Raw genomic sequence first — 21,290 nt, 5'->3', positions numbered from 1 at the left:
TGAGTGATTTAAAAGGCATCCAAACCTTTTGGTTTCCTTCTTTTTTCTTAGAACGCTTTTTTGCTTATGAGAATCACCACGTTTCAAAGAGCAATCAATGGATATTATTCTAAGACCTGTGATCAGAAAATTTACTTAGATGTTATAGATACTTAGATACTTTAAAAGATACTTGGACTGTATCCTTAGATCTTTTAAAGGCATGATCTTCTATGCTTAAAATTTCATTTAATTATTTATAATATTTTAACACAAATTTGTACAAATACATAAAAATCTGCATTTTTTCATAACAGAATTCTATGAATTTAAAGCTTTATATTTAATTTGCTTTCAGTTGTTTGTAGAAATATTTCTCATTTCACCTTTTCTAAAATCATCACACAAATATAAAATTTATTTAATTTACAGGGATATAAATAGATATATAAATTTGTTTTACTACACCAGTATTCAGTATTGAGAAACGATTACCAGCATGGAATAAAAGACTTCTTAAGGGAAACATTTTCACATCTAATGTTAATACCAGAAAGATCAATATTTGTATCCAAAATTAATTTAGGCCTTTCATGAAAATGAATGTTTAGGAAGTAGAAAATACTTAACATGTAAATAATTAATCAAATAAATCAACAATAAATGAAATGAATGAATGCTGAAATCCTCTTATAATGAGCTGAAATCCTCCTATTAAGCTCTACAGGACACGTGTAAATGACTCAGGAACTACCAGGTATTGTATTTTTAAAACTGAATTTTTTTTTAATGTAATAGATATAAAATAGTTTCAACAGGATCATTTATTTATTTACAGTGCATAATTAGAAGATCGACACATATTTTAAAGTTTTATAAATGCATCCTGATAAAAGAGCAAATGTATAACTTAAAAAAAAAAAAAAAAAATGTAAACAAATTATAAAACATTTATTTGAAGCCCAAGTAACATAAATAATCTAAATGGTGGAAAGTCATTGTAAACATATTATATAGGAATATATTATTTACATAGTACATTTAATTTATGTAAGTATCACAGCAGACAATGTCTTTTTAATCAGACGTATGAGTAATGACACATAAAAATATTAATGAAAAAATTACACATATTTCTTTTCCATAAATTCTTTTATATAAAAACAAAATTACACATATTTAAGCAAATTTGAAAAAACATGGATTATACAGTTAATTGTTGCAAAACAAACAGCAATTGAAATGGAATTCAAAATTACATGTATGTCAATAATGTATCATATAATTCTTTCAGCAGATATAGTTTTGAACTTCCAAAATTCATTTTATATAAAATAAACTGTACTTATCTACCTTGGTAGAGCTTGCCAAATTTTCAGAATGTGCCAAACTGTAGCAAACATTGTGCATGAACTTTCTTCAGGCAACCACGCTCATATATAATCCTTCAGTCAAGCAATTCTGCCATTTTTGTATGCATTCTTTTTTGTTGTATTCCAAGTCCAGCAGGTTTTTAAACAAATCATGATATTTTTTGCCTTTACTTAGGTTTAAAATATGAACTTGTGAAATTGGCCAGCAACAGAAGAAACTGCAGTAAAGTTTTTGCATGAATATAGATTTTTATTGAAAAGTTTCTAAAGGAAATAATAAGCAAATACATTTTGTAGATAGCTGTTGTTGCCAAGGTTTGCGTGAAGGCAAATTTTCCAAATCCTCTGATGTTTCTTTTAAGCCAAAACAGATCAATCACTGTGTACTTCAGAAAAAAATAGCACAAAAAACAAAAAAAACAAAAACAAAAAAAAAAATACAAAAAGATTTGAATAATGTGTTTTATTTTTTAATGTATCACATAATTCTTACTTAATAATTAAAATTTATATTTTAAATTAATAAAGTATGTTTTCTTTTCATGTGTTGTTTATGTTTATTGACATACTATAAATATCAATAATTTGGAAATTTTTCTAAAAAAAAAAAAAAAAAAAAAAAAAGGGGGGGGGAGAGTATGAAAACCCACTAACTTGCACCCAATAAGTAACATCTCTATCAGTGCCAGTAATAAGTAACCTTAGTGAATTAAAAGACACAAACTGAAAACTAATAATGCAGATATGCCTGACATACACAGAATGAAACTAAAAATTAATGCATTAAAAAGAATAAGGTTTAAAAAGTAACACAATCAAGCATGATCATACAAATTAATAAAATTTTAGTTTTTAATACTATCAAAATTAAAACTATATGAAGAAGAGAAATTAAAAGGTAGAAGAGTACTATTCTTTAAGACACAGCTTTATACACACCATATTTTCAGCTTATTTTGAGAATAGCAAGCAGCTAACAAAAAAGAGCTTCAATAGGTACAAAAAATAATTTCTGCAAAGAACTAGCAAACCTAGATTTGACATAAATAATTTAAAATGTGATTGTTTTTCAAGTTTGCAAGATGTTTCAGCCATCAATTTTTTTTTTCTTTCATTCTTCCTTAAACTTTAGATAATCTTTATCAGATTAAAATTAACCAAAATCAGAACTCTTTATCAACCAGATAAATCATTGGCTTCATACAACATCTGATCATACAGCTCAGCTTGTATTATTCGTTCAGCATACATACGTCCATTCAAAGCATCTCGTGCTCTACAGGCCTCTGTAAAAATAAGAAATACTTTTCTTCCATGATTAGTTTGATAACAAACTTTCAATTCACTAAAACAAAATTACCTATAAATAAATACTGCAAAATAAAAGATGCCAATATTGATGCAGGTTATGGGGTTTGTTTCTTTCAATAATCCAGATAAATAGAATACTCTGCTTATCTGGATAATCCAGAAGCATAATAATAATCAGAAGAATTTAACCAATTAATTACCCGATAATCCAGAAGAATTTAACACTTTATTATTAAAATGAACGAGTCGCAACAACAAAAATAGTTATAAACACCTCAAGCAGAACATAGATATTAAGCAATTCCTTCTTAGTCCACCAAAAAATACTTTAGGCTCTCAAAATCTCTCACAAAGTAAACCTTAAAAAATAATTCAGCTAATTATTTTTTAACCACTACTCTCCCGGCTGATTAACACTTGACTTGTCTTATCTCTAATGCTGCTATCATACACGATTTGTTGCCGGAAAATAACGTTAGAAGGAACAATTCTCGGAAATGCACATCCGTGAAATCCGGTTACCATCTTCACTTAGTAAACAGGCTGAAAGCCAAACAAGAATCAGTTATAGCTCCGATTGGCAAAAGTAATGTTTCCTTTCAAGTGATGGTTGCTTTTTCATGTTGTATTTTGTATCATTCACACTCTTTTCGTTTTAAACTTTATTGCTAATTATGGAAGATAATAGAAAGGTGATGGCTATTACGTTAATCACTTTTATCTCGACTTTGGTGATTCTAAAAGCTAAAGAGAAAAAACATGCAAAGAGAAGTTCAATTCTTTGTAATTATCTGTTGTATGTATTTCATTTTATTATTGTAAATATTTATTTCTGTATCCATATATTTATTTAATAACTTTCATGTAGATGATATAATGCCATTTACTGATATTTGTTTTGTCATGAGTCAAAAATTTTTATTTCATCCCCAAAATAGTAAATATTTCATAAAGGCTACTTGCTCAATTTTTTTTTTTTTTGTTTAAATTCCCAAGTATAGTTACAAATGCAAATGTTGTATGTCAGTGGGTGAATTTTAATGATAGCCTAATGCACAAAATGCACTGCAATTATTTTCAACTGTGTGTTCCATATTCATTATAATGTGCAAAGAACTGATGACTACAGTTGTTGCCAATTACATAAGTGTTATATGAATTAGAAGTAACTTCAAATAAATTTTTTGGCAATGTTCATTTTTGTATTCATACGTATATATACACACACATCTAATAAGTCATATATTTACATACACAGAGATGTAATGGTTTAGAAGTTGTTGAAGTATATTAGTATTAATGTAATGAATAAGTTTTATGTTAATGAATGTATATACAAATGTTTTTCATCATTCATAATAATAAATCAATAAATTTCCAGGAAAATACATTATAAGCACATTAAGAACTAGATTTACAAGAAAAATATAGTTCTTAACATGCTTTAATCTAAAAAGTATTTCATTAATAACATGAAGATAATAGGATACGAATTTAATATGTATCCTCATTATTACATAATCTATGTTTTAATAAATATACACAATCGCTGATTATGTAATTTCAATTTAAAAGTAATAAAAGTAATTAGCAGAAAAAAAAATAAAGTCGTGCATATACAAACATATTTAAAAAATTATTCCCCTTAAAAAAAACATTCTATTACTAAACAATAACATTCTTTTCGCATGAGCAGTATGAAATACAACAAATTTAGCAAACTTTTGACGACAAATAATTTGTAAACAAATCATCGGAAATAGCACACCATAAAATATTGTCTATTCTGAAATTTCCACGATTATAAATTTAATAAATATATAAACATTTAAAAATGACTAGTTATACTACAACAAAACAGAAATATATATACGGCTTTTTCCGAATTTCTTCAATTAAATCATCTTCTATTTCCATCCTCCATGATTTCACAATGAGAGCCCTCGCCATGTTGAAAATTACCCGTGATCCTTCAGAAGCAAAACTTTCATCTGATTGGCTGATCTGTACGTAGAACACGGCTCCAGACGGAACATTTTCGGGAAGGTTTCAAAATGTTGCTCATAGCCGGGGCATGTTGCGCCTAGCTAGACGAAACATTCCTCGGAAACCTCCCATTTAAACCAGTGCTACTACAATTTTGTTTCTCGGAATTGTCCTGCCTCGCTTCGCGCGTCCCTAAAAGTGATAGCTGCTTTAGAGCACATGGACTTCTGGAAACTTCAGGAAAAACCAGTCACAGGACTCCAAAATGTATTTTCTTGAATCCTCTAAAAAGTCATCACACTGGCGAGAAATCATTAAACATCACCAACTAGGCAACAACATTTTTTGTTAAGGCTTATAAGGAGCACATATGACCGTCTTATGTTCTACGCGGGTTATTTTTGCAATTTAAACTTTTGCTGGATTCAAAGTAAAAAGATCTACAATTCTAGAACTGAAAATTTTATAAATTATACCTAAATTTGTAAGTAAACATATACCCATTTTCAAAAGGTTGTAAAAAAAGGAACCACTGGTCAGAATGACCTGAATATGCATGAAGTAATGGGAATCTGTCTGGTGAAAGAAAAAGATAATTAAAACATTTTTCCCTCCTTTTTTGTGCACATAAATTTACTGACCCATAGGCTTCATTTTTCCCGTTACCCTATTCCCAAATTTGATACTGAAAGCATGTTGGAAATTACGATTAAATTGGAATCAAATCAAAATCTGCCTGAACATTTAGAAAAGAAGTCTATGAAATAGATAAAAGAACTGGAGCTGCTGTCTGATGTCAAAATTCCTAGATGGTTTAACATTGTTAGATCAGATGATGAAGAAATTAGTCTCCATACCTTAAGCTATGGCAGCTACCTACATTTATACTTGAGTTATTAGGTATTTTCTCCCTCCTTTCAACATGCCTTCTTGATATAATGGTAGCAGCTAATTAGAAGACATGAACTGCACACCACATAATAAAACTTAATAAAATACATGAACTTACCATTATTCTAATATATGAGAGGCTTGTAATAAGTTTGTCAATAAACAACTGGGCTCTGCTCATAAAGCTTTTTTTACAAGAACAGTGTTTATGAAGAAGTTCCAGAATGCGTGTCTGGTCCACTGTTTGCAATGTTCTAGAATTTTTACTATTGACAGTACTTTGAAGACAGAAATGGGCTTTGTCTACCCACAAAGTGTTCTATGGCCATTCATGGTCTGCTTCTGTCCGAGCAAGAAATTGTAGAGCCGAAGTTTGTCATATTCGCAGGTCAACAGGAGGCAACTCTTAAATATGTGTAATTTTGAATGGACAGCCTTGCAGGATGCTTCATAAAATTTTATAGATTGTATTGGTAGGCATGTTTAAAGATTCTGCAATTCTCCTTGCAACACACATTCCCACACCACTTCTCATCTCTTTTTACAAACAAAAGCTTTCCTCCCTTTGCAGATCTCATATCAAATGAACCAGTCTCTTTGAATTTAAGAAAATCTTCTGCAGATCTTGCACAGATATGGGACTAGAGTCCAAATTTACGCCCTTAACCATTACCAAACTTCTTCTAAACTAAAAGCCAATGTACACAGAAATTTATCATACTTCATTACGATTGAATCATAGATATGTATCGGATTTCCTTTTTTACCTTCAACCATTACTGTCTGCTCAAGATGACTGTTATCGAAAGCTGTTAAGATTTAAGACTTCAACTGTGCATTCAAAGTCATTATACATATAAATAAGGTATTTTCTCACTCCTTACAGCATCTAATTGTCCAGCATCTAATCTATTGTAATCGGCACGTAATGAGAGGTTCAGGGTTCATGTCCCGGCAAAGGCACGTCTTATAGTTACGTGAACTTATAGTTGAGGTAAATATTGCAAAAAGTAATTAAGGTAACCTTAATGGAAGGAAGAAAAAAGTAAATAACTAAAAGAATATTATTTTATTTACATGAAAGGCTAATTTCAAACATGAGTTTTTTTTTCCCCCTTTTGGTTACAATCTATAAAAGTAAAATGGCTAATCATAATTGAAATTTAAACAGAAAACACATTTTAAGTTCTTAATCCTTTCTCTCATTACAGGATTCTTTTCTGCAGCGCTATTTCGCTGTTATCAATAAAACACTACTTCAGCTTGTGGTTCTTTAAGCAAAATTTTCTATCAATGCCTTTTCTTTGAAAAAATTCTGTCCTTGAGCAATTCCCAAACTGTTATATCCATAGCAATTGGTAAATTAATGATTGCTGTCAGATTTGCAAATTCCAAAAACCTCCTAAAAATGAATAACATACGAACATACGGTGAGAACACAAATGCAACACAGTGCTAACATACGATTAATGTGGCGAGGTATAAGATGTAACCAGATTTTAGCGAGATAACTGAGTTAATTCCCAATTCAATCGGGGGCGGGGGGGAGGGACTATAACAAAAAAATACCAAAATTTTTCCATCACCTTAAACTAGATCTATTTCTAGGCATACCTGCAAAAAAAACTTAAAAAATGAAAGTTTTATTATTAAATTTTCCAAAGATATACAGTCAAAAGTTGTTAATCCGGACTCGTCGGGACTTCGGCGATTCCGGATTATCGATTTTTCCGGATTATAGATCATCAGTTTAAATCTGGTAAGATTGCATGCAGAAATTATAGAATTAAAAATATGAAACCGTAATTTATGAAATAAAGAACAATTATGATCTAAAGTGTATCAAAATTTATACAAAAAAAAAGCTTAATATTTATTTGTTTACTTTATTAAGCATCTCTCTCAATGTAAGTTGTTTACGTTGCTTCGTTTTTTATGTGATAATACATTCTCTTTAATTCTATAAACAAACATAATTTCTTGTTCAGTTACAAAGTTCCGCTGTTCAAGTCCTATAATTGCTGTGTCGAGAATACCGACTAATTTGTCCACCGAAATCTTTTCGTTTTCAATAACCTCTGTCACTTTCTTCGCTATCGGAAGCGAATTATAATGACGAGGAATTTGATTTTAATCATATCAAAGACGGAGTACATCGAGATGAAATACTACATTTAGTAAGGAATTATAAGCCAAATAAAATAAAAATATCTGCCCTGAAAATAAGGATAGTGCTGACAGATCAACTTCCAATTCATTACGCGCCGCCGCAGCTTTGAAGAAAAACAAATTTTAGATGCACAAACATTACAGTTTAGATAAACAAAGGATATGCCTTTATCCACTTTTTGCAGCAATTCCACTTTTTGTTTAATGGACTTCGAAACATACTTTCCCTTTGTAGATCCTTTACATATTAGTAAATATTCGCAGCAGTAAAGGTCTTACGCGCATGCGTCAATACGATGCATGCACAGAAAGTTTGCAGCTTTGAGGTCCGGATTATAGATCATTCCGGATTATGGGTGTCCGAATTAACGACTTTTGACTGTATATGATTTTATATATTGACACATTTTGAAATTTAGCATATAACAAAATTATTAGAAAGAATGAATGACGTATCTTTTTTCCCCACTCATGCACAATGAAAGAAGAGAAAGGAAACTAGGTTAGTATAAACTGAGAATTTCACCATGTGAATTAATTACTCTTGGCACAAACTGAATATAGTGCATCAAGATAAATTTTTAAATCTCACATTAAGTTCCTCACAAAATTTATAAAAATTTAATATTCTGGCATAATTTGAGTTGCAAAATCAAAATATGGAAAAGAAATCTATATGTAATTTCAGAAGAAATAAGTTTTTTTTTTTTTTTTTGTTTGTCGTCAAAATACATCAGTTAGAACAATGCTGTATATAGTCGCACTTTTGAACAGAGCTGTGGAGTCGGTAGGGAAAATGACAGACTCCAGACTCCCTCCATATACATATGTAAACATATAACACGAGTTACAGCTTTTTTTTAATATGAAAGAAGTAACAGACGCTACAGGAAAAAAATTGATGCATAGCAAATTTTTTATATTAATTAGCATTTACTATGAAATGGAAAAACTGGAATAGTAATTTCGGTAAAAATATAGTTTAGGGTACCCCTTGGCAAAACTTGACGATTTTTGGCAGTACATGGATACCGATTTTGAATTCTTTGACTCGTTATTTTGGCTTGCGAAGCGCCAATTTTTGCACCGCTAAACAAAGCCAAAATAACAAGACAAACAATTGCACAAATTTGGTATCCATGTACACATCGACTTATTTTCACTTAAAAGAATCGATATATTTCACTTAAAAAGTCACACACATCGATATATTTTCACTTAAAAAGTCAAAGGAGCACCAAATTCTACAAAATAGGCAAACAAAAAGTACGTAATCTCAATAAAATACATTTTAAACCAAACAATAAAACATAAAAAAGGAAAAACATGTTACACATTTAAGCACTACCAAAAGCAAATATTCACTTACCATGATTTTCGAGTTCGCTTCGCATACCCAGAGCCACGTAAAAATCAAAATATCAATCATACTCAAAAGACTTTTTTCAAACCCCGTACTCTTTCTGATCGAACTCTTCACATAGTGACCATCTTACCTTTCTTCCTACAAACCCATTCAAATCCATCTAAACGGTTTTTACGTTCGACTAGACGCATATCCTTCCTACATACAGGACACTTATAATGGCTACTAAGTAAACCTTCATTTACACACCAGCGAATTAAAGCTCTTTTCTCCTTTCGCTCCAAATCGTACAGAAACTTCAAATTAATCTTACTACATTCGGCCATTCTACCGTCTAAAGAATCAAGCCAATACACACCACAAAAACACTTACAAAACATCCCATGACTCAAAATTTCCCAGAATCATGCAGCCGATTACATCACAATAGGGTTTTCATAACATTCAACTACTCAGGCTAGCATAAATGAAACAACAACTTGGCAATAAATCAAACAACAACTTCGCCATAATACAAGGGTACCTTAAAGTCTACCCTACCCAAAATACATAATCTCAATAAAATACATTTTAAACCAAACAATAAAATAACATAAACAAGGAAAAACATGTTGTACACTTGTTAAGCAAGTATTCACTTACCATGATTTCAGAGTTTGCTTCCTACACCCAGAGCCACGTAAAAATCAAAATATCAATCATACTCAAATGACTTTTTTCAAACCACGTACTCTTTCTGATCGAACGCTTCACATAGTGACCATCTGAACCTTTCTTCCTACAAACCCATTCAAATCCATCTAAACGGTTTTTACATTCGACTAGACGCATAACCTTCCTACATACAGGACACTTATAATGACTACTAAGTAAACCTTCATTTCCACACCAGTCAATTAAAGCTCTTTTCCCCTTTTGCTCCAAATCATACAGAAACTTCAAATTAATCTTACTTCATTCGGCCATTCTACCATCCAAAGAATCACAACACACACCACAAAAACGCTTATAAAACATCCCACGATTCAAAATTTCCCAGAATCATGCACCCGATTACATCACAATAGGGTTTCCATAACATTCAACTACTCAGGCTACCATAAATGAAACAACTTGGCAATAAATCAAACAACAACGTCGCCATAATACAAGGGGTACCTTTAAAGTCTACTCTACTCACCGAGAGAAGTTACACTCTCCAGATTTTAAAGAATTTTCCTCTTCCATTTTTTGGGGCTGAAAAGTAGCTAAACAATGACTTTTATCATACAACACAACTAAATGTACTATCTGCAGTCTCACATACAGTGACTGTTATCTTCCTATAACTTGAGTTATAATTCGAAGACACTCTGAAAGATAAAAGAAAACGGTGCATTTAACTATATGATACTCTGTTTCATGATTTTATGATATTATGATCAATGTAGATATATTGTTGAACTGCGATTTCAGTATATGAGAGATTTAAAAAACAATTAAGGTAGAGAAATCATTTTACACAGTTAATCCAACCAGTTTTACTGATATTTAAGCCCGATGGACACCTTGCCAATGCAAGTGCTGAAAGACACTTATATCAGTCGTGATGAATCAGTGGGAATGATTGTGAAAGATTCTAAATCTTTTAATATTAAACATAAAATCAGTTTCTTAACACTAATTCTATTCTTAATACTTTAAAGGCTTGGGCTAGAGTAGACTTTAAGGTACCCCTTGTATTATGGCGAAGATGTTGTTTGATTTATCGCCAAGTTGTTGTTTCATTTATGGTAGCCCGAGTAGTTGAATGTTATGAAAACCCTATTGTGACGTAATTGGGTGCATGCTTCTGGGAAATTTTGAATCATGGGATGTTTTGTAAGCCTTTTTATGGTGTGTATTGGTTTGATTCTTTAGATGGTAGAATGGCCGAATGTAATAAGATTAATTTGAAGTTTCTGTACGATTTGGAGCGAAAGGGGAAAAGAGCTTTAATTGACTGGTGTGTAAATGAAGGTTTACTTAGTAGCCATTATAAGTATCCTGTATGTAGGAAGGATATACGTCTAATCGAACGTAAAAACCGTTTAGATGGATTTGAATGGGTTTGTAGGAAGAAAGGTTCAGATGGTCACTATGTGAAGAGTTAGATCAGAAAGAGTACGTGGTTTGAAAAAAGTCTTTTGAGTATGATTGATATTTTGATTTTTACGTGGCTCTGGGTGTACGAAGAGAACTCAAAAATCATGGTAAGTGAATATTTGCTTTTGGTAGTGCTTAAATGTATAACATGTTTTTCCTTTTTTATGTTATTTTATTGTTTGGTTTAAAATGTATTTTATTGAGATTATGTATTTTTTGTTTGCCTATATAGTAGAATTTGGTGCTCCTTTGACTTTTTAAGTGAAAATATATCGTTGTGTATACACAAAGTAAAGGAAGTGTGCAATGCAAATTTGTGCAATTCTGAGAATTTTTTTTTAAAGTGAAAATAGGTCGACGTGTACGTGGATAAAGTTAAAAGAGTGCACGATGCCATTTTTGTGCAATTCGGGGATTTTTTTTAAGTGAAAATAGGTCGACGTGTACATGGGTAAAGTGAAAGGAGTGCGCAATGCCATTTTTTTGCAATTCGAGCATTTATTTTTAAGTGAAAATAAGTCGATGTGTACATGGATACCGAGTTTGTGCAATTGTTTGTCTTGTTATTTTGGTTTTGTGTAGCGTCGATTTTGGGGACAAAATCGCCACTTCGCAAGCCAAAATAATGAGTCTAAGAATTGTACAAAATTGGTGTCCATGTACCGCCAAAAATCGCCAAATGGTAACCTAAACTATACTTTTACCAAAGCTTGTTTAAGTTTTAATCTTTTATGAATAATAAAAAAATGCCCAAATTCTATTTATTACTTTTCTTTTAATCAACTTTATGATTCACCTTTGAAGAACTTGCACACTTCAAATACTGCTTTGCAGATCTGGCAAAAACTATATTTATCAAATATACTTCAAAAACAGAAGTCTGCTCTTTTTTCTCCTATATTTTTTTCTGCATACAGTAATAGCAGCAATATATTATTAACAATTTTCATAAATAACAAAGTATAACGTACCAGATGGCAACCTGAATTTAACAAATATTTTTACAATTATTTCAGCATCATCATCTTCGGATTGTCGTTCTTGATACACAGTAATTTGATTCACTATTCCGAATTTTTCACATTCACTTCTTAAATCTACTTCTAATTCATCATCTATACCTTCCACATCCACCATGTTACGCAAAACAATAACTGAAGACTAGAAAAAAATAAATAACGTAATAACTATAATAATAATGTAATATAATTACGCACATATATTCAAGAAAAGAAATACATTTACTTCCGCAGGTCTCATGATTTCTTGCATTGGAAACGCTGCGCAATAGAAAATCTATGAAAGTCCAAAGAAAAACAGATATTCTTCTTTCGCGCATACAACCGTCTAGCCCCTCACATGCTAGTTTCCTCCCGGTTCCTCCCTGAACATCTGCGCAGATTACTGCGCTTGTCGTCATTTTCCTGAAGGCGCGCTTACTCTGTTATTTACAAGAAGGCTAGAATACATGTAAATGGCGTCTCTACTATTGCAGTCATGGACCTGAGGTACGCGCGAGTAACGCGTGCCAACAAAAGTATAGATAACCTTACTTAGAGAAATAGCAATCTTAATTGAGATAGGCACTTAACATTAAGAATGAGATTTAATAAGGAGAAGTAATATAGATACATAATAATGGATTAAGGAAGCGTACCGCCCCAACACAGATCGAAATTACATATCACGTAGAAGGATCAAAACGAGTTGTTTCACAGACGCACACACACACACTGAAGTCGTTACCCAGAACTGCCGGGGAATATTCTTCTCTTCCCGTCAGCCCATAGGGTTGTCAAGCAGGTTTACTATTTCGCCAATTGGCGCTTTTCTCCAGAGTTTTTGAGTCTGTATCGCCTGTTTGGCGCTGCCGCTACATACTCCCTCCGCAGTGTCAACGAAATGTGACATATCGACGTGGGGGGGGTCAGATTAATCGTCCAGAACGAGTGATACCAATGTCCGAAGGTTTTTTTTTACAGTCTTTGGAACAACTTGTGAAGAGTCCATGGTTTCAAAAGCGGGTTTCAATCTATCTATGGAGATTGTTTGCTTAGTCCCTTTCATTTCGGAGGCCCACCAGCGGCCGAGCGGTAAAGTCGCTGAACACTGGTAGTTCGGTCCGAGGTTCGAATCCCGCGAACGGGCTGGCTGCATGGGTGTTTTCGTGGTTTTCCCCATGTGTAACGTGTATACGAGCCAGTTGCCCTTAGAAAGTCCTCCACGAAAGGCATCCCTCCCCTTTGGCAGATAGCCCTAGTGTGCTTTGCCGTAATTAAATACACCACACCACCACACCCTTTCATTTCGAGATCAAACGTTTTATCTCGTCTTTCTAGCACTTTAAATGGTCCATCATAGGGAGCTTGCAGTTGTTTTCGAACTCCGTCGTGTCAAACAAACACATGCGTGGATTCGTGAAGCCGTGGATGAACGAAACAGGTTCGCTAACCGTGGCTAGAAGTCGTAGTCGGGCGGACACTGGCAAAATGAGATTTTAAATCCTCCACAAACTGGTTGGGGGACGCGTCCATAGGTGTCGAATTGAAAAATTCTCCTGGGAGACGAATCGTCTTTCCATACACAAGTTCCGAAGTGGTTGCTCCTATGTCCTCCTTGAGAGCGGATCGGAAACCCATCAGAAGCGTTGGAAGAGCCGCCACCCAGTTATTGGTATCATAAGCTTTTAAGGCAGCTTTCAAAGGAAGGTGGAATTCCTCGATAAGTCCATTAGCCTGTGGATTGTACGGAGACGTCCTGATTCTCTTGATTCCCAATAACTGGGAAAGAGCTCGAAATAAGCCGCATTCAAACTGTCGCCCTTGGTCAGCAGTAATAACAGTTGGACAACCAAATCGTGTAATACAGTGGTCATAGAAAGCTTGTGCTACTGTGCATGCAGTTATGTCTGGTATGGGTACTGCTTCGGGCCATTTAGTAAACCTATCTATCATAGTTAAACAGTAATAATTATTTGGAGAAGGAGGTAGCGGACCAACGAGTTCAAGGTGGACATGATCAAATCTCTGTGATTGGTCTGGAAACTTCATTAACGGGGTTCTAGTATGTCTGCTTACTTTTGCTTTCTGACATGGAATGCACTGTCGTGCCCATTGTGCGCAATCTTTACGGATGGAAGACTAAACAAATCGAGAACATATTAACTTTGTTGATGCACGAATGCCGGGGTGAGACAAATTGTGCAATGTGGCAAAAACTTTCTCACGGAATTCCGGGGAAATGTAAGGGTGGGCGGTACCTGTTGACAAATCACAATATATTGGTAAACTACAATTAGGTAAGGTAACTTTTGGATCTTTAAGTAAAGTTTGTAATTCTGGACCAATTTGTTGCATTTTAGCAATTTCCTCATAGTCGATAGGTTTAGGCATGCTTATCGCTTCTATGCGCGAAAGTGCATCCGCGGCGATATTATCCGAACCTTTTATATGGTATATTTAAGTGGTGAATTGTGAGATAAAATCTAACTGCCTAGCCTGACGATGTGAACACTTATCAAAACGCTGTCGGAATGCATATGTAAGCGATTTGTGATCGTTGATTAAAAAAACGTTCCGTGCTTCCAACATATGCTTAAAATGCCTAATAGCAGCATAAGCTGCCAATAGCTCCCGATCATACGCACTATAGTTTCTTTCTGCTTGCGAAAGCTTTCGTGAGAAAAATGCGAGAGGCTGTAAGTTTCCATCAACTATTTGTGATAGCGTTCCGCCTATCGCGAAGTCTGACGCATCAACCTGTAAAACCAACTGGGCATCTTTCTTCGGGTGTGCTAAAAGAACCGCATTTGCGATTAACTGTTTACACTTTTGAAATTCATTACGCGCTTCCTCAGACAACTTCAGGGTTGTCTTATCATTTTTCTTAGCCCCTTTTAAATACGAAGTTAAATGTATTTGATTCTGGACTACGTTGGGTAAAAATCGACGGTAAAAATTTAAAAAGGCCTAAAAAATCTCTGCAAATCTTTTACCGTTTTAAGAAGTGGGTAGTTAAGTTTCGGTTTAACTTTGTTCGTCAGAGGTTTGGTACCATCTTTATTAATTAAATGTCCTAAGAAGGATATTTCTGGAACGCCAAAAACACATTTCGAAGCGTTTATTGTCAATCCATGTGTAGTTAATCTTTCAAAAGCAGTGCGTAAATGAGATTTATGATCATCTTCTGTATCACTAAATATCAAAATATCATCTAAGTAGACATAGGCAAATTTTAGATCTCCAAGAATTTCGTTCATAAACCTTTGAAAGGTTTGAGCTGCTCCGCACAGTCCGAAATTTAAAAAGACCAAATGGGGTGCAAACTGCAGTTTTCGGTATATGATCTGGATGAACTGGTTTATGATGATATGCCCGAACGATGCCAATTTTTGAAAAAATTTCCTTTCCGCTAAATGTATTATTAAAATCTTGTAAATGCGAGATTGAATATCTATCGGGTTTGGTGCACGCGTTTAATTTTCGGTAGTCTCCTACTGGCCGTATATCGCCCCAACTTTTAGAAACTACATGAAGAGGTGATGACCATGCCGATTTTGATGGCCTACAAATACCTTGATCCATCATAAATTGAAATTCTTTTTTTACTGCTTCATATAACTTAGGGCTTAACCTACGCGGTTTACTATGCAAGGGAAGACCGTTTGTTTCGATGTAATGAACCGTACTATGCTTTACTCTGCCCAAATCAGATTTTAACTTCAGTAAATCCGGACAGTCTTTCAAGATTCTGTGATACGGTGAATCACCCGATATTAGCTTTACCGAAAAATAATTTTCAGAATCGGAAAGAAAACCAATTCGAGTTAATTTCGTAGTATTATCGATAAGCCTACCTCGTTTTAAATCGATTAAAAGATCAAAATGTCTTAAAAATCGGCTCCTATTATAGGCACTGTTACATCGGCGATTAAAAACTTCCAAGAAAAGTTTCGTCTAAGTCCTAAATTCACATTTAACAATTTTGCTCCATACGTAGAAATTCTGGAATTATTCGCGGCAAATAATTGTAACGAATCAGGATACATTTTCTTAAACTTAGACGTCGTTGGAACACATGAGACATCCGAACCCGAATCAATAAAAAATTTTAAATTTAATCTGTTATCGTAAACATGTAAACGAAATGAATGCGCGACTGCCGACGAGTTTCGGTCGACAGCCGCTACTTCTAGTTTTCCTGAGCCGTAGTATTCTGAGAAAAAGAACAAGGTGCTTGACATTTTCGTGCATTACTACCAAATCGCGAATGAAAATAACAAAAATTGCTAACGTGCTCTCGAGAATGCCCACGTGAAAAACTACATGGTCTGTTATGTCAAAGAAAGTCTACGTAAAGAAGGAAAGGCTCCATAGACGTAATGTAAACCAGTTTTTCTTCTACGCCGCTAGAAAGAAGAGGGACAATTCGCCAAGGAATTTGGCGACGGAACCTGTTGGTGAGAATTTCCCCCTTTGTGATGTACCTGGGCGAACACGTGTACAGGAAATTGAGAAAGACGGGTTAAGATGAATCGTTCTTTGACTTTTCGCGATATTTTAAACTCAAATTTTCGTGCTTTTTTGCTTTATTAGTTGAACTTGTATTATCCGTATCGCAGTTTGATGTCTGATTTTATGTCTGTCAATATGTAAGGAAACAAAATGGAGTCACACAGCTTTAAACTCTTGGTAAACGTGACCGTCGAACCTGTTCGAACTTCGACATCAGCTTTGAGCTTTGGCGCTTTTTGGCGACAGATATTTCACGCATCCGCAGTTCTGTCCCTTTTCGTTCGGAGGGAGCCACTCTTGCTGCTGCGAAGCTTTCCTTCTTAACAATACATATTCTTTGGTTATGTGGATCCCGAGGGAATTTATTCCTCGTTTTTTCGCAGGAAAGTCGCTCGACCTGTTTACTTAGGGCAGAAATTTCACTCCTTAAAGCCTTAAGCTCTTCGAGGGGCCAGAAGAATTGTTCGGATCGCTGGGGGAACTCGCCGAAGCTGCCTGGACAGCGAACACGCTATCCGCGATTCAATTCACCTATAGATGGCGCTTTCACACATTAGTATGGCGGATAAAACTCGGTATTTTGATTTGTGATCTGACTTCGTACATTCAAAAATGGAGTTACTTAGCTCTTCCGAAATGTTTGATTTTGTTCAAGGAGGCGTGAATTCTCGCTGTATTACTGAAGCAGAGAGCATTTTAAAAAGCTGATCATTTGGTAATGCACGGAATTTTACTTGAAATCCAATGTACAAGTTTTGGCTTTCTATTTAAGGATAAGTTCTATAGCGTCCTGATCGAATGAAATCGAAGGACATTTCATTGTTCAAAAAGGACAAATAAAAATTTTAAAAAAAAATTCTTGTTCATGTAAAGGAGGAACTGCTGGCTGTTGTAGGAAATTGTGTCGCTGTTTTATTGTATTGTGACAGGTAGCTGATTTTAACGTTCACTGATTGTAAACAAATGATTCCATATGTGTTTTACTTGGGATTTCTTTTTTCTTTTTTTCCCCATAAAAATGATATTGAATCATTATATGTATACTAAAAATATATTGATCTATTATATGCATCTATTGTATTTATTATACACATGATAGCACTAATCATCAAATGCAATTTTGAGAACATCAACAAGCAAAGCACTTAAAAATGAAAAAAGACACTTGTTATAGAACTATTAATATTCTGTATGTATTATAGAAAATACATGCAATGAATAATACCATGACCAAACATTTCAAAAGAAAAAAAAAAGCAGATTAAGTATTACCTACCTCAGTACTTGAGAAAGCAATTGTGGCATATAACATGCAGTTAACTTTTGATTACATGATATTACAAGCATTTTCTTTAGTTTTGTCCTACAAGTGGTTTAAACAACTCAGTACTGGTAGTTTAATCTCAGCTCAAATCCTGGTGAACAAGCTGGCTGTGCAGTTTTTATTTTTTTGCATGTGTTTTGTGAATACTAACCAGTTTTCCCTATAAAGTTCTTCATGAAAGCATTCTTCTTCAGGCTGATAACCAATGTGCTTAGCCATATTCAAATAGCCTAATCTAACCTTACCTTTTCTTTAGATACTATATTCACATGTTATATCTTTATCTGTTAAGATTTGTTCATAACAGGATCACCAGGCTTCTACCAATCTGGCAGGAGCATACTCAAAACATGTCAAAACCATGTGATTTATAACAAAATCGATCATGTTGTCCTTGCAAACCTTTATAAATGTTCCAAATTTTCTTAATAATCTTATTATTTAGAAATGTGTTTATTGTTGTTTTTATATGAACAAAAGCATTTAAATATATCAATTTTAAAAATAATGGAAGCGTTCTTTTAATCAGTTTTGCTTTTCTAATGCTGTTTTTAATTAATAACTTTATATCTGAGCCAAAAATTCAAGAATAAGTCTATTAAAAAAGCCTGTGTGATAAGTCTATTAATTAATTACATTGTATGAACTTCAACATCTTTGAATATGAAACACCGAACTAACACTTTGAATATGAAACATTCTATATGAAAACACCGAGTCCATTCCAATCTAATAGAAGAATAAATTATACTTACGAATTCACAGTACGAGCTTCTCTGTATTATATTACACAAAGATTAAAAACCAAGTCTCCACATGGGAAATCTTACACTGATATGATGGTCTTGTATTGAAACAGAATTGTAGCAACATAGATGATATGAATTACATTATGCCAAAGAATTATTTCATCCTAAATAAATTATAGCATTTAGTTTAACCAAAGACTCACAAAACAAAATTTCAGATTTGGGTTAATCTTTGGATTATGGTAACTTGGCGATTTTTGGCTAAAATTTGGCGACCAACCCTGCTACAGCAACCTGCTAGTTTTTGTTCGGACGCCATTTTGTTTTCAAGAAGTAAAGGCATGTTTTTTTTTACTCAACATTTCCATTATTGGGGCTAATGTACATTGCTATCAGTTTTTGTTAGCCAAAAATGGTCGAAAGTAAAAATATTAGGAGTTTGACGATAATCATCAGTATACCATAATGTATTTGCATAGAAATATAATACCCAACAGCCAAAAATAAATTAAACTTATCAAATGAATTTTAGTATGCCATAATGGTTTCATGGGAAAATATAACATACCTCTTAAACAACTACAATAATACAACAGCCATTTCATTATAAAAAAGGCATAAATTATATTAATCAGATAAAATTTTTTGTAAGAGCTTCACTATCTGGTTATAATTCTTAAGCAAACAAGAAGCCATTTCCAGTACCATAATATAATTTTCATAAGAACTATCCCATTCCATCGCAGAATATTAAAAGCGTTTTGGTAGAAACAAGAAATTTTATGGTAATTTTCCAACCATATTCTAATATTCAGATTGTAGATTTTAAAATTTTATCATTTAAAAAGTACAATTTCATAGAATGCAAATTTTGGTACTTTTCCGTTTCGCCAGCGCAAATCTCGCCAAGCAGACTTTATTAGCGACAACACACAGTATACACACAAAAATATAGACAAATATTAGTTCTAAGAATTTTTTATTTTAAAGGTATAAACATTTAAATGTCATTTAAAGTTTTGTAAAAAAGCCAATAAATTTTCAAAAAGATATTAATTTAAGAATTTACTATGCTTTCATGGTAGAACATCCTGATTCGCCGGTTCACATCACGTGACCCCAAGTGATCTCATTTCACGTAAAGTACACTACAAAAATTCAATTCTCTCAGTAATTATCTACATTAATTTCAAGTTAAATCTTAATTTGGAATACAAGTTTAAATGCAAGAATTATTTCAGTTTGTACGATTTCAATAGCTTAATCAGAAATTATGTAAAACCACAGTGCTTTACTTTGCTAGTGCATACTGATTAAAATTAATGAATTTAACCTTTGACTTTGCCTTTTCTATATTTCTGCCATCGGGTGAGCGGTATGATAGCATCCTAATTCACATAATTACCACCAGCGGCTGAGCGGTAACGCCGCTGAACACTGGTAGTTCGGTCCGAGGTTCGAATCCTGCAAACAGGCTGGCTGCATGGGTGTTTTCGTGGTTTTCCCCATGTGTAACTTGTATACTTATAAAGTCCTCCACAAAGGCATCCCTCCCTTAAGGCATATATCCTCCAATTATGTTCTTAGAATGAAGATCTTCATTTTTTGAGATAAAATGTTTGTCATTTTTTTATTATTAATTTCTTAAAAATAAAGTTTCACTACATTTAAAAAATATTTTATATAATTTTGTTACAAATAGATTATAGATCTTATTATTAAAGTCTCATTCAGAAAGTTTGCTTTTAATTAATGGATAGAGCCCTATTTCAATGAAAATCATAAGTGTACGAACACTTTGGGAACCACTGTAGTTCTATTAGCAACTCGAAATATATATTGTGATATATTCTAAAAGCAAAATCATGTAAAACATAATGATATAAATTAAATGTATATAACAAATATATAAAGCTCTATAATGAATAATGATCATAACCGTATAATAAATGTGAACACACGTTATATCACGGTAAATAACACTGCTGTGAAATGAAGAATATTTCATTAGAAATTTACCTTTTATATATAGTTGATAACAAAATGTTATGAAAACAGGTTATACAACTTAAGAAACAAGTTATATGAAATGCCTGTTAAGTTACTGCAATATCATGACACCGTAAATAAGCATATCATAAGACATATTACCAAGATAAATATAATTTAATCCTTCTTTTACATCAATAATAAGTTTTTCTTTAAAAATTTTAGCACTAAATGCCAAAACAAATTTATTATCGGTGCCTTTGATGCAAGGTCACACGAAGATAAACTTGATTTAGCAAATTTCTGAAAACATTAAAATCAAAAGTGTTAAATTACAGCAACATCTATTAAACTATTTTCTTAAGCAATTGCCTGGTAAATTTTAACTTTTATATAAAAACTGAATTAAATTACAAATAAGTGACTAAGCTTGTACAGTATTCATGTTCATACATTGGAAATAAATTGCACTTAAATGAAAGAGCTGGAAATATAGTCTGCATGATGCATAAAATA

At 33.1% G+C, this 21,290-nt stretch overlaps 1 protein-coding gene across 3 annotated transcripts; it reads right to left on the bottom strand.

The window, feature by feature from the left end:
* Nucleotides 1-1,112: 1,112 nt before the first annotated feature.
* LOC118186393 (poly(U)-binding-splicing factor PUF60-like) lies at nt 1,113-12,671 on the bottom strand. 3 transcript variants are annotated; one of them, XM_035356491.2, is made up of 3 exons: nt 12,445-12,625; nt 12,171-12,360; nt 1,113-1,738 (listed from the first exon to the last, which is right to left on the bottom strand). In XM_035356491.2, exons 1-3 carry the CDS (start codon nt 12,469-12,471, stop codon nt 1,725-1,727), a joined length of 231 nt encoding a protein of 76 aa, XP_035212382.1. In that variant the 5' UTR covers nt 12,472-12,625; the 3' UTR covers nt 1,113-1,724. The 3 variants fall into 3 exon arrangements, with proteins under 3 accessions (XP_035212382.1, XP_035212376.1, XP_085683157.1); XM_035356485.2 differs by lacking the exon at nt 1,113-1,738 and adding an exon at nt 1,961-2,638 and having other exon boundaries at nt 12,445-12,671; XM_085827031.1 differs by lacking the exon at nt 1,113-1,738 and adding an exon at nt 6,591-6,942 and having other exon boundaries at nt 12,445-12,669.
* Between the last annotated feature and the right edge of the window lie 8,619 nt (nt 12,672-21,290).

Source organism: Stegodyphus dumicola, chromosome 11 (genome assembly GCF_044657685.1).
Source record: "Stegodyphus dumicola isolate Sdum_Otavi_A_Nest chromosome 11, ASM4465768v1".
NCBI lineage: Eukaryota > Metazoa > Arthropoda > Arachnida > Araneae > Eresidae > Stegodyphus > Stegodyphus dumicola.
The sequence above is the reverse complement of the archived record's forward strand: the minus strand, read 5'-3'. Positions and strand labels throughout refer to the sequence as shown.

Excerpts from the sequence above, each read along its gene's own strand:
- LOC118186393 (XM_035356485.2), bottom strand. The coding sequence starts at position 12,471 with ATGCAAGAAATCATGAGACCTGCGGAA. Across the intron at positions 12,361-12,444 it reads AAATCATGAGACCTGCGGAA|TCTTCAGTTATTGTTTTGCG; the intron begins GTAAATGTATTT and ends ATTTTTTTCTAG. Across the intron at positions 2,639-12,170 it reads TAAATTCAGGTTGCCATCTG|AGGCCTGTAGAGCACGAGAT; the intron begins GTACGTTATACT and ends TTATTTTTACAG.